At 41.5% G+C, this 13,479-nt stretch overlaps 1 protein-coding gene across 2 annotated transcripts in view; it reads right to left on the bottom strand.

Moving 5' to 3' along the window:
• Positions 1-3,185: 3,185 nt before the first annotated feature.
• Positions 3,186-13,479, bottom strand: part of HAX1 (HCLS1 associated protein X-1) — a 31,503-nt gene continuing 21,209 nt past the window's right edge. For both annotated transcript variants that reach the window (XM_030188181.1, XM_030188180.1), the window contains exons 6-7: positions 9,121-9,274; positions 3,186-3,685 (exon numbers count right to left, since the gene is read on the bottom strand). In XM_030188181.1, the coding sequence (XP_030044041.1) occupies positions 3,567-3,685; positions 9,121-9,274 (273 nt within the window). In that variant the 3' untranslated portion in view covers positions 3,186-3,566. The remainder of the gene's footprint in view (positions 3,686-9,120; positions 9,275-13,479) is intronic.

Raw genomic sequence — 13,479 nt, 5'->3', positions numbered from 1 at the left:
GGTGATTTCTGTCAGATCACATTTGTAAGGAATGTATATTGTGACATCGTCTGCATAGATGAAAGGGTTAAGGCCTTGGTTGGATAAGGATTTGGCTAGTGGGGTCATCATTAGGTTGAAAAGGATCGGTGATAGTGGTGATCCTTGAGGTACTCCGTATTCTGCTTTCCACGGTGGTGATATGTTTGAGCTTGAGTTCACTTGATATGTTCTAGTGGTTAGGAAACCCTTGATCCAACTAAGTATGTGTCCGCCAATCCCGAAGTAATCTAGGAGTCTTAGTAGTATTTTATGGTTTACCATATCGAACACTCTGGACATGTTGAATTGGAGAAGTATGCTTTTGCCTGCTTGAATTTGGCTAGGAGGGTAATTAGTACTGTTTCAGTGCTATGGAGGGGGCGAAATCCTGATTGTGATTCATGTAATATTGTGAATTTCTTTATATAATCAGTAAGTTGTTTGGTTACCATGCTTTCCATCAGTTTGACCACCAGTGGGATTGATGCTACTGGGTAGTAGTTACTGATGTCATGTTATATTTTCTTGGGATATTTTGGTATTGGGGTGAGTAGGATGTTGCCATTTTCCTTAGGGAAGAGACCTTGTTGAAACATGTAGTTTAAGTGGGATGTAAGGTCTGCTATGAAGCGGTGGGGGGCGGATTTTATTAGGTAGCTGGGGCAGGTATCCAATTCACAGTGAGCGTTGGAGAACCTATTAATCCAGATAAACACATGGATAAGGATGAGCCAGCTGATACAGTGTTATTTACTCCTTGGGGAAAACAAAATCTAACAATGCAAAGACTTTAAGCCAAATTTATGTATATGTTCAGTAATTATTTTTCAGAATGGCCACCATTTTACCTGGCACTGATGTCAGGCTTACTGGTCTCTAATTTAATGAATCCCTTCTAAAAGCTGGTGTTACATTAGCCACCCTTCAGTTTGTATACAATGTTAATGTCAGGTCACAAATTGATACAAATAGGTCTGCAATTTCAATTAGGAATTCTTTCTGGAACGTGCCATCTGGTCCAGGTAATTTGCTATTCTTTAGCTTGTGAATTTGCTGTGTTACATACTACCACTACTAATCATTTCTATAGTGCTACTAGATGTATGGAGAACTGTACACATTATATGCAGGTATTTTCTCTGTGCTTAGAGGGCTCACAATCTAAGTTTTTGTTCCGGAGGCAATGGAGTGTCAAGTGACTTGCCCACGGTCACAAGGAGCTGCAGTGGGAATCGAACCCAGGTTGCCAGGATCAAAGCCAATGTGATTTTCTTCAGTTCCCCTCAAATCACCACTATTAAAGACCATTCCCAATGTGTTTTATCTTCCCAATACCCTTCTCAGTAAAGATTAAAGCAGAGTAGAAAAAGGTAATTTGATACCAGTGCTTGTCTGTAGTTACAGAGAGACTGGAAAGGAGTATGGTCACACAATGCCACTTTTTTTTTCTACACTGGAGATTTTATTCACTCCCAATGAAGGCATAGTGTGAAAACCTGGCCAAGTCGGGTCTTTATAAAATTTATTTTATTTTTGTTACATTTGTACCCCGTGCTTTCCCACTCAGGGCAGGCTAAATGCGGCTTACATGGGGCAATGGAAGGTTAAGTGACTTGCCCAGAGTCACAAGGAGCTGCCTGTGACTGAAGCGGGAATCGAACTCAGTTCCTCAAGACCAAAGTCCACCACCCTAACCACTAGGCCACTCCTCCACTGTTGCTACTATTTGAGATTCTACATGGAATGTTGCTATTCCACTAGAAATCGGCCCTTGCAGCTCACCAATGTGGCCGCGCAGGCTTCTACATGGAATGTTGCTAGTGGAATAGCAACATTCCATGTAGAATCTCCAATAGTAGCAACATTCCGCGTAGAATCTCCAATAGTATCTATTTTATTTTTGTTACATTTGTACCCCACGCTTTCCCACTCATGGCAGGCTCAATGCGGCTTACATGGGGCAATGGAAGGTTAAGTGACTTGCTCAGAGTCACAAGGAGCTGCCTGTGCCTGAAGTGGGAATCGAACTCAGTTCCTCAGTTCTCCAAGACCAAAGTCCACCACCCTAACCACTAGGCCACTCCACTGTTGCTACTATTTGAGATTCTACATGGAATGTTGCTATTCCACTAGCAACATTCCATGTAGAAGTCAGCCCTTGCAGATCACCAATGTGGCCGCGCAGGCTTCTGAGTCTGACGTCCTGCACGTACGGACATCAGACTCACAGAAACAGAAGCCTGCGCAGCCTTCTACGTGGAATGTTGCTAGTGGAATAGCAACATTCCATGTAGAATCTCCAGTAGTAGCAACATTCCATGTAGAATGTCCAATAGTATCTATTTTATTTTTGTTACATTTGTACCCTGCGCTTTCCCACTCATGGCAGGCTCAATGCGGCTTACATGGGGCAATGGAGGGTTAAGTGACTTGCCCAGAGTCACAAGGAGCTGCCTGTGCCTGAAGTGGGAATCAAACTCAGTTCCCCAGGACCAAAGTCCACCACCCTAACCACTAGGCCACTCCTCCACTCCATAAAACTGCATGTGGTGAAATGATTGTCTCCTCCTTCTCTGGACCACCTCTGCTGTTTGTTGCTGCCTTGAAATGTGCCTGCATCACCCCTGCTTATATCTGCAGTGGAGAAAATGTGTTACATAGTAACATAGTAGATGATAACTATGTCCCATGATGGCAGAAAAAGACCTGCATGGTCCATCCAGTCTGCCCAACAAGATAAACTCATATGTGCTACTTTTTGTGTATACCTTACCTTGATTTGTACCTGTCCTTTTCAGGGCACAGAGCATATAAGTCTGCCCAGCACTATCCCCACCGCCCAACCACCAGCCCCGCCTCCCACCACCGGCTCTGGCACTGACCATATAAGTCTGCCCAGCACTATCCCCGCCTCCCAACCACCAGCCCCTCCTCCCACCACCAGCTCTGGCACTGACCGTATAAGTCTGCCCAGCACTGTCCCCGCCTCCTGCCACCGGCTGTGCCACCCAATCTCGGTTAAGCTCCTTAGGATCCATTCCGTCTGAACAGGATTCCTTTATGTTTATCCCACGCGTGCTTGGGACGTTAATTGTTAACAGGAAAATGGTTTTCAAAAATGATGAGACTGCTTAAACTTCCAGGAAAAAAAATGACACCAGTACTTTAGCTTAAGGATTAATAAATCAAACAGCTTCATAAAGCAAAGGAAGCTTCCAAATATTAGTGGACTTATTGGTTTTTCCCAGCCAGGGCCTCAGGGAGCTGGAAAGGTGTGCAACAGCTGACACAAGACCTCCAAATTATTCTTACCTTGTTTCTGCAATTACAAATAGTTAGAATGTGGCTCAAAGAGAACATAACAGGAGCAACGGATTATGAAAACTTCACTGTGATATATTAATATCTTCACTTTTTTGTTTAAATGATTTTTGGGTCCTGTGTTTGCGTAGCATATTATATATAACTATTTCAGATTCAGCTGCTTGCAGTTATTCTGGGTTCAGAAAAAAAAAAGGCAGCCTGCTTCTTACAAGGCCACACAACTATCGCTTTGAAAACCATCTCTGGAAAAATCGGTCGAGAATTGACACGTCGTCTCTCAGATCCACAGCATCATCTCTCCTTTTCTGCTTCCATTCATCAGTAAACTGTGCAAGATCCCCTATGGATGAGAGAGAGAGAGAGAGGCATTCTCAATGGCAGAAAGGTTATCAATAGAAATCAAACAAAATAAAACATGGAAAAGAAAATAAGATGATACCTTTTTTATTGGACATAACTTAATACATTTCTTGATTAGCTTTCGAAGGTTGCCCTTCTTCGTCAGATCGGAAATAAGCAAATGTGCTAGCTGACAGTGTATATAAGTGAAAACATTCAAGCATTACTATGACAGTCTGACAGGGTGGGAGGATGGGGGTGGGTAGGAGTTATGCATGGGGACATCAAAGCATATCATTGATATTCTAACAGGATGGGTGTGGATAGGTGAGGGGTGGGGTGATCAACAGAGAAATACAGCTTTATGGTTTATAATGGGCTAGGAACCCCAGATCCTTGTTAAGTCCTTTCTGTTGGGTGTTAAAATATTCAATCATTCCAACTTCAATGGCAGAAATAAATGGGTAATCCAGCCTCCTTACCACCACATACAAACAGCAGCCAGAAGGGAAAGAACTCTTCAAAAGATCTAGACTCAAGAGCTGACATTCAGGAACTAATTAGACATACTGGCATCAAGGTACCATAAATAAATGAATATAGACTATTACTAGAAAAGACAGAATATAACCCTGTGAGGTGAGTTGATGTGTTCCCGTCTATATTAGCTAGAATAAATATTCTGGAAGTATCATTTTTGTTCATTATCTGGAATTATAGAGAACTGAAGCTAAAAAGACAAATGTTCTATCTATGAAAGACGAGGTGGTATGAATATTGAGCAGCATTTCAATACAGCAGTGCACTAACTACAAGATTATAATAAACAGACCTCCTGATGGATCTAAAAACTGAAATGCAAAGGTTCTTCCCACCTATGCTTATCACTTAAGAAAAACAAAACCCCCTATTTCTGGTAGAAGTCAATTTCACGACACTTAATGAAGGAAGCAAAAAGCAAATATCTCTAAGAAGAATATAACACAGTGTTTTCGATCAAGCTACAAGTGAAATCGTTAATTTATGCTAAATGGTTCTTGCACAGAAGGACTTTGGAATGATTTATTATGGTTAAATGTTTAACCTAATTGTGCAAAAAACAGAAGGATTTATACTACAACTCATTTAATCTGATAAAGAGGACAACGTCGGACATTATCGGTTTGGTATTTTTTGGATTTTGTATTTTCTGTATATTTTTTGTATTGGTATTTATTGTTTGAAAAAGTTGAATGATAAAATATGCAAATTGAATAGTTGAACAAAGTAGATGTGGTTTATTATTGAAAAAGAGGTTAAAAAAATGAGCTCTATCATATCTCCCCTCAGCTGTCTCTCCTCCAAGCTGAAGAATCATAGTCTCTTTAGCTTTTTCTGATAGGGAAATCATCCCCGTCCCTTTATCATTTTCATCGTCCTTCTCTGTCCTTTTTCTAATTCTTATATATCTTTTTTTTTTTTTTTTATCTGTGGTGACTAGAATTGCACACAAAATTTGAGGTTTGGTCACACGAGGGAGCGATACAAAGATGTTCTGTTTTGTTCTCCATTTCTTTCCTAATAGCAGCTAACATTCTATTTGCTTTCTCAGCTGCCACTGCACACTGAGCAGAGAGTTTCAACATATCACCAAAAATGACACCTAGATCCTTTTCCTGGGTGGTGACTCCTAATGTGGAACCTTGGCATCATGTAGCTATAGTCTGGGTTCCTCTTTCTTTGCATGCATCACTGTGCACTTGCTCACATTAGATGTGATCTGCCATTTGGATTCCCAGTCTTGTGAGGAGGTCTTCTTGCAATTTTTCCACAATCCTCTTGTGCAAGGCTGTATTAAGGCCAACTGATGTCCTAAGCACAGTCCATCAGTGGTGTTCCTTGGTACTTCCATTGCTTGACTGACAAGACATTGACTCAATAAGTGCTGAGAAATATAATTATTTTACAAAACAAAGCATGGAGTGCAGGAGTGGCCTAGTAGATACAGCACCAGTCTTGCATGCCAGAGGTGGCCTGTTCAAATCCCACTGCTGCTCCTTGTGATCTTGGGCAAAGTCACTTAACCCTCCATTGCCTCAGGTACAAACTTAGATTGTGAGCCCTCCTGGGCCAGAGAAATATCCAGAGTACCTGAATGTAACTCACTTTGAGCTACTACTGAAAAAGGTGTGAGCAAAATCTAAATAAATTTAGTAGGATATGTAAGAAGAATATAAGCTACATGAAGGAGTATATTCTGTAAGCTGATTCACAAGAGAAACTAGAACACCCATTTACAAAGGCTTGTAGACCAAGCATAAAAGGATGGAAGCTGATGCAAGTCCATAAGTGTAAGAGTAACATGATCGATTAATTTTTCCCAGTAGGGATAGGGGTATGGGACTTGATATATTATCTTTCTATAGTTACAATCAAAGCGGTTTACATATTACATACAGGTACTTATTTTGTACCTGGGCAATGGAGGGTTAAGTGACTTCCCCAGAGTCACAAGGAGCTGCAGTGGGAATCGAACCCAGTTCACCAGGATCAAAGTCCACTAGGCTACTCCTCCACTCAGTAACTGATTTAACATCAATGTCTTGTAATAACTGCACTATTTTCAAACAGTTTTTAGTTAATTCCTGATAGAGTGAACTGGAATAATCTAATCTACTGGTGATCAATGCATGAAAAGTTCTAGCTGAACAATCGTTTTTAAATGGAGAAAAAAAAACTAAACAAAACAAAAATGAACCACAGAACTTGAGAAGAAAGCATCAATAAGTTATCAATATATCAATTATAAAAGGATCTTCAATCACTATTTCTGGAGGACAAATTACTAAAAGCTACCTATCCTGAAACAAAAGCTAGAAGTAAACTCACAACAGAATCCCAAAGAGAAGAAAATGACACAAAACCTTGCAAGAGATGGCGGCACAAAATCACAGGAGCCTACAGCTCCTCACATGGGAAAGACATTTCAGAATTAAAGGCTCACATTCATGCACCAGTGCTAGGCCTTGCTGCTTTAAAAAGTACAAATTATTCACTGTGTACAACTCAGAGTTAACTACTGAATTATATACTTATGCTCAGATAATTTAAATACTTGATAAGAGTTTTTTTTTATTAAAAATGGATGTTACAGCATGAGAGACTGCCATAGCACATACAGAATGCATGGTGAAATTTTTATTCTGCGGAGGTTCCCTGAAGCAGCATTCAGCAAACCATGGTCCATGTTGGAACCCTGCAAAATGGATATTATTAATTTTTATTGTAAGATACATGAGTGGAGGACTGTGGCGAAACAGAGTTTTCAAGCCTGTGATTTCTATTAATATGTTCATGCAGTGTATTTCTTTTGTTTAGCCAGTAGGTGGTGTTTGTTCTCTGTTTTAAAGTTGTTGCAGAGAAGGCTGCTTTCTTTTCAGCTTAAATGCTGAAAGAAAGCAACCTGCAGTGCCATTGGCCAGAAGCTTTCAAAGTTGATGCCCTGGGCTCTGATTGGCCCTGGAGTTCAAAATCCAGCCAGGAGGTACTGGATTTTCCCGTCTCGGCTGGGGAGTGCAGAAGGTAAACATCTCTGCCCTGAGATCCTGTTCAAGAATTGTGAGCAGTTATTTTCCTGAAACTCCCCAGGTGCTACCCAGGTAGTAAAGTATTTAGATAGCTTTAATATTGATCCTTATTCAGTTACCTGTTATTGCTTTTTGTTTTTTTCCACTTGTTTTATCTCGTCCACTGTTTTATTTCTGTGATAATAAACCCATTAGGTTATTAGCTCTGTTGTTCTGGACCAACTAAGAATCCTGGTAGTTTGTTTTGTGTCTGTGGGTGTTTTCTATGAACTGTGGGTCCCTAGGAGTGTGGCCCCAGTGTCCTAGAAATTATCAGGGAATAACTTGAGAGTGGGAGACTCGCCCAGAGGCCAGCAGGATCCAGTCGGTGGGAAGAGCGTAGATGCAGGCGGGCCTGAGCAGTGCTGGGGACAGACCCTTCAGGTGGCCGCAGGGTTAACCCCAGGTGGGTGCTAGGCATTTCGTGACAAGGGCACTAGGCTTTTCTGCCCTTTTGCTTTCATAAATTAAAACATTTAAAAAGTATTTGGAAATTTTAAAGAATGGACTGGTTTATTGAAGTGCAATAATTATAACACGGAGAGAGTAATATAAGTGATCTTGTGGATCGGTGATGGTCTTCTAAACTCATTAATCAAATAAAATATAAAAGAGATGGAACACCTCTTATGTGAGGAAAGGCTAAAGAGTTAGGGCTCCAGCTTGGAAAAGAGACAGCTGAGGGGAGATATGATTGAGGTCTACAAAATCATGAGTGGTGTAGAATGAGAAGTGAATCAATTTTTTTTACTCTTTCAAAAGTACAAAGACTAGGGGACACTCAATAAAGTTACATGGAAATACTTAATGTTTTTTCACTCAATCAATAGTTAAGCTCTGGAACTCAAAGCCAGAGGATGTGGTAAAGCCAGAGGTTTAAAAAAAAAAAAAAAAAAAAAAAAGATCTGAACAAGTCCCTAGGAGGAAGTGTCCATAGTCTGCTATTGAAATAGACATGGGGAAGTCACTGCTTACCCTGGGAATGGTAGCATGGCATGTTGCTACTATTTGGTTTCTGCCAGGTATTGTGACCTGGATTGGCCACTATTGGAAACAGGATACTGGGCTACAGATGTTAGGAAGAAAAGTAGAATGCTTCATACGTACGGCCATTCTCCCCCCCCCCCCCCCCCCCCCCCCCAGCACCATCAACACTGTAGGAGGAAGAACATGATTCTGAGGAACAGCCATGCTGTAACCAGCAAAAATACCTTCTCCCTATTTTATGACAGCTATCATAGCTATGGTTCATCAAAATGCAGGAAAGGCTGAGGGACAATATGGGAGAAAGAGGGGGAGGGAGCTCAGACCCTCTGAACTGTACCTCCAAGCTTTTAAAAACCATCAGTGGTGTGGAACCCAAAATGTTTAAAAAAGTAACCCCTCAGCTCAAACCGCTCAGGAGCCTCCCCAACTAGTCCAGAAGGGCACAGTTAGCCCATTAGTTGGAAAAAATACGGAGGTACCTTTTGTAGCTCCTTTCCCTTTTCCCCATTTTTGCATTTGTACACCACTCTGATTGTTTAAGGGGGGCAAATCACAGAGAACTACTTTATTTGTCTGTCTACATCCTAGAGCCGACAGACATAACCCACAAGTTCTTGGGCTGATCTGTAGGACAAAAAAAGAAGAAGTAACCATTTCCTTAGATGCCATATTGCTCAGTGAGCACACACACATTCACACAGTGCAGCTATGACAGGTTCAACACTTGTTACCAGCCTCACAATTTTCAGCCCAGATCTTTAGAACAGAGTTGGTAACCCTGGGTCTTTGTCACTGAGCTGAGCCAGTAGGATTCTCCCCATTTTACTGGTCTTTTCCTACTTACTATCATCCATGTTGATCATCTTCTCTGTGTGCTCTTCCTTTCCCTCTTGGTTCCTGGTGCTGGTGGAGATCAGTGCCTGGTCCCCCTTCCTGCAAGTGACGACAGTCTCTTTATTGCCTTGACTGTCCTGCACTGTGCGATGCTCTTCTATGCTCTGTACAAAAATAACATTTTAAAATATGTACAGGTTCTCTGTCCAAAACACTGTAGAAGCCCAAACTTCCTTGGCCATTATACAGTACTCACTGGATAACTAGGAAATGTGTCCACATTCATTTAATATGGGGAAAAATACATATTTCTTCAACAAAGCCTACAATGAAAACCCAGAACCTCACTAATCCACTTCTGAAAACCCACCGTCTACTATGCCTAATGAATTCCTTCCTTCTCTCTACTTTCTTCCCTTAATTAATCTCTGCACAACAATAATTGTACCTGACATCCAGGATTAACTGTGTTAACAAAACTATGTAAGCCACTTTGAGCCTGCAAATAGGTGGGAAAATGTGGGATACAAATGCAATAAATAAAATAGTGTGAAGAAATGTCTTATCCCACCTTTCTGCTGTACAATCATAGCAGTTTACATATACACAGGTACTTTTTCTGTCCCTAGTGGGCTCACAATCTAAGCTATTTTTTTTTTTGGTACCTGGAACAATGGACTTGCTCAGGGTCACAAGGAACTGCCGTGTGAATCGAACCTGGTTCCCCTGGTTCTTGGGCCACTGCACTACCATTAGGCTACTCCTCCACTCTCCTAAAAAAACAGTTACATATGGAACCAGACATCTATAGTTGCACTGACAAATAAAACCAAATTAAAACCAAAGGCACATAAAGAGCTGGTGCTGTTCCTCAGCACTGGTATTTTCACACAAGAGACCTAGAGAAATAGCCACTTCACCCTCTACCTCAAGTACAAATGTAGATTGTAAAACTTCTGGGGACAGAAACAGACCTTCTGTATCTGTATACAACTCATCTTGTCACCCCTGGACAAGTCACTTAATCCTCCACTGGCCCAGATACAAAACGTAGATTGTGAGCCCGCTAAGGACAGAGAAAATATATGTATATAACATTCCACTTTGGTTGTACAACAAAAGGAAAAATTAGGTCTTACCCGATTATTTTCTTTGTATTAGTCCTTCCCATTATTCCAGAACCTATGGACAGTTGTGTCCATCAACCAGCAAGTGAGGACAGAGAACTGAAAACAGTGCCAAGACATCTCTTTCTTAGCATCCAGTCCAGTTCCTCAGCATTTATGTAGACAAGCAGTAAAGTGAAACTCAGAATAAACAACAAACTGAAACATCTCGCTAACTTAACACTAACCAAACGAGCAAACGTGTGGATCTCTCACATCTTTGGACAACTTGTAGAGAACAACGCAGGAAGCACTATGCAAGGTGACAGTCGTTATCTGATCCATTACTTCGCACCAACTAAACATCTCAGAAACCTCAGATGGGCCTCTGGAATAGTGGGAAGGACTAATGGAAAGAAAATTTTCAGGTAAAACCTAATTTCTCCTTCCATTACGTAGCTTCCCACTATTCCAGAACCTGTGGGATGTTTAAAAGCAAGGAACCCTGGCACTGCCACCCTTAGGACTGAAGCCCCAAAACTGGCTTACAAGTGCACTGCAACATCCACCCTGTAGTGCTTAGCAAAGGTAGGCAGCATCGACCATGGCGCCGCCTTGCAAACATTCTCTAAAAATAGTAAGCTAGTCTTCGCCCAGGACGTCGCTGTACGCCTTGTAGAATGAGTCTTTCAGGCCTCAGGACCTTGCTTCCTTGCACGCAAATAAGGCGATAGTCTCCTTTAGACATCTAGCTATTTTGGGCTTGGAAGCCATAAGGCCAAACCTGTTCCAGAAATAGTTTTCAAGGGTGATGATGCACAGGAACTGAAAGAAACCTCAGTGAACCTGGCAGATGTACTGAACCAAACAAAGATAGTAAATCATCTGAATCCAATGGCATACATCCAAGGGTACTCAAAGAACTCAAGCATGAAATTGCTGATCTGCTGTTAATAATATGTAACCTGTCGTTAAAATCATCCATACTGCCTGTAGACTGGAGGGTGGCAAATGCGACACCGATTTTTTAAAAGGGTTCTAAGGGTAATCCAGGAAATTACAGACCGGTAAACCCGACATCAGTGCCGGGCAAAATAGTGGAAACTATTATAAAGAATAAAATTACAGAACACGTAGACAAACATGGTTTAATGGGGCAGAGTCAGCATGGGTTCAGCCGAGGGAAGTCTTGCATCACCAATTTGCTTCATTTCAAAAAGCTTTTGATAAAGTCATTGAGAGACTCCTGAGAAAATTAAAGAGTCATGGGATAGAAGGCAAGGTTCTGGTGTGGATTAGGAATTTGTTATTTGACAGAAAACAGAGGGTAGGTTTAAATGGTCATTTCTCTCAATGGAGAAGGGTGAACAGTGGAGTGCCACAGGGATCTGTATTGGGACCGGTGCTATTTAATATATTTATAAATTATATGGAAATCAGGACGATGAGTGAGGTAATTAAATTTGCAGATGATACAAAACTATTCTAGGTTGTTAAAAAATGTGCGGACTGTGAAATATTGCAGGAAGACTTAAGGAAATTGGAAGACTGGGCATCCAAATGGCGGTTGAAATTTAATGTGGACAAATGCAAGATGAATCACATTGGAAATAATAATCCGAATCACAGTTACCTGACGCTAGGGACCACCTTGGGGGTCAGCACGCAAAAAAAAGATCTAGGTGCCGTAGATAATACGCTGAAATCTTCTGCTCAGTGTGTGGCGGTGGCCAAAAAAGCAAACAGGATGCTAGGAATTATTAGGAAAGAGATGGTGAATAAGATCAAAAATACTATAATGCCTTTGTAACACTCCATGTGTATTGCATTCAGTTCTTGTCGCCTTATCTCAAAAAAGATATAGCGGAATTAAAAAAGGGTCAAAGAAGAGTGACCAAAATGATAAAGGGGATTGAACTCCTCTCGTACGAGGAAAGGCTAAAGACGTTAGGGCTCTTCAGTTTGGAAAAGAGATGGATGAGGGGAGATATGATTGAGGTCTACAAAATCCTGAGTGGTGTAGAACGAGTATAAGTAAATCGATTTTTTACTCGTTCCAAAAGTACATAGACTAGGGGACACTCGAGGAAGTTACATGGAAATACTTTTAAAACAAATAGGAGGAAATATTTTTTCATTCAACAAATAGTTAAGCTCTGGAACTCATTGACGGAGGATGTGGTAACAGCAGTTAGCGTACCTTGGTTTAAAAAAGGTTTGGACAAATTCCTGGAGGAAAAGTCCATAGTTTGCTATTGAGACAAACATGGGGAAGCAATTGCTTGCCCTGAGATTTGTAGCATGGAATGTTGCTGCTAATTGGGTTTCTGCCAGGTACTTGTGACCTGGCTTGGCCACTGTTTGGAAAACAGTATACTGGGCTAGATGGACCACTGGTCTGACCAAGTATGGCTATTCTTATGTTCTAAACCTCTGTTTACCAAAAAGCACAGTCTGTCCAATTTCCAAAACTGATTCGTGACTTCCAAATATCTGAGGGCTCTACACACATCAAGAAGCTTCAAGGAAGAATACTGGGCCTCTTCGTCCTCTTTGTGATAGGATGGAAGCTCCACAGATTGGTTGAGATTAAATGAAATACCACTTTCAGAAGAACGGAAGGAACCATATGCATGGACACCACCACCTCTGAAAAGCAAAGAAAGGGATAGCTGACCTCTGACACAGGCCAAAGCTGCAACATGAACTTTTAGAGAAACAAACGCCAATCTTTTCTGAAGACCTGCCTAAAGAAACGCTAGGATGTGCGTGATCCGAGCAGAAAAGGGAGAAAGTCTGCATTCAGAACACCAGCCCTTGAACATCCTCCAAAACCCTCGCATATGCCATGGATGTAGAGTATTTCCGAGCCTGAAGCAAGGTAGCAATAATCAAAGTAAAATAACTTTCTCATCTCAGCCACGTCCTTTCAATTGCCAAGCTATAAGACCAAAAGGGCACAGATCTTCCATGTACACTGGACCTTACTTCACTAGGTTGTGTACTTATGGAAGAGGACCCCCATCTAGCAGGCGAATCAGCCTCCGCAGCCAATCTAGGCTACAAGAATTATACGACCTCAATGCAGTGTGATCCATTTCAACACGCGGCCTACCACAGGGCAAGGAGAGAAGACATACAGTAAATGTGTCTCCAGCCAGAGCTGCAGTAGAGTCTCAAGCCTGGTTCTTTCCGACGGCTGAAGAACTTGGCCACTTTGGCATTCCTTTCTGTCACCATTGTCCAGAACGTCATCAGTCCAC

This window comes from Microcaecilia unicolor, chromosome 14 (genome assembly GCF_901765095.1).
Source record: "Microcaecilia unicolor chromosome 14, aMicUni1.1, whole genome shotgun sequence".
NCBI classification, from domain to species: Eukaryota; Metazoa; Chordata; class Amphibia; order Gymnophiona; family Siphonopidae; genus Microcaecilia; species Microcaecilia unicolor.
Note: the sequence above shows the minus strand (reverse complement) of the source record. Positions and strands in the feature narration are given on the sequence as shown.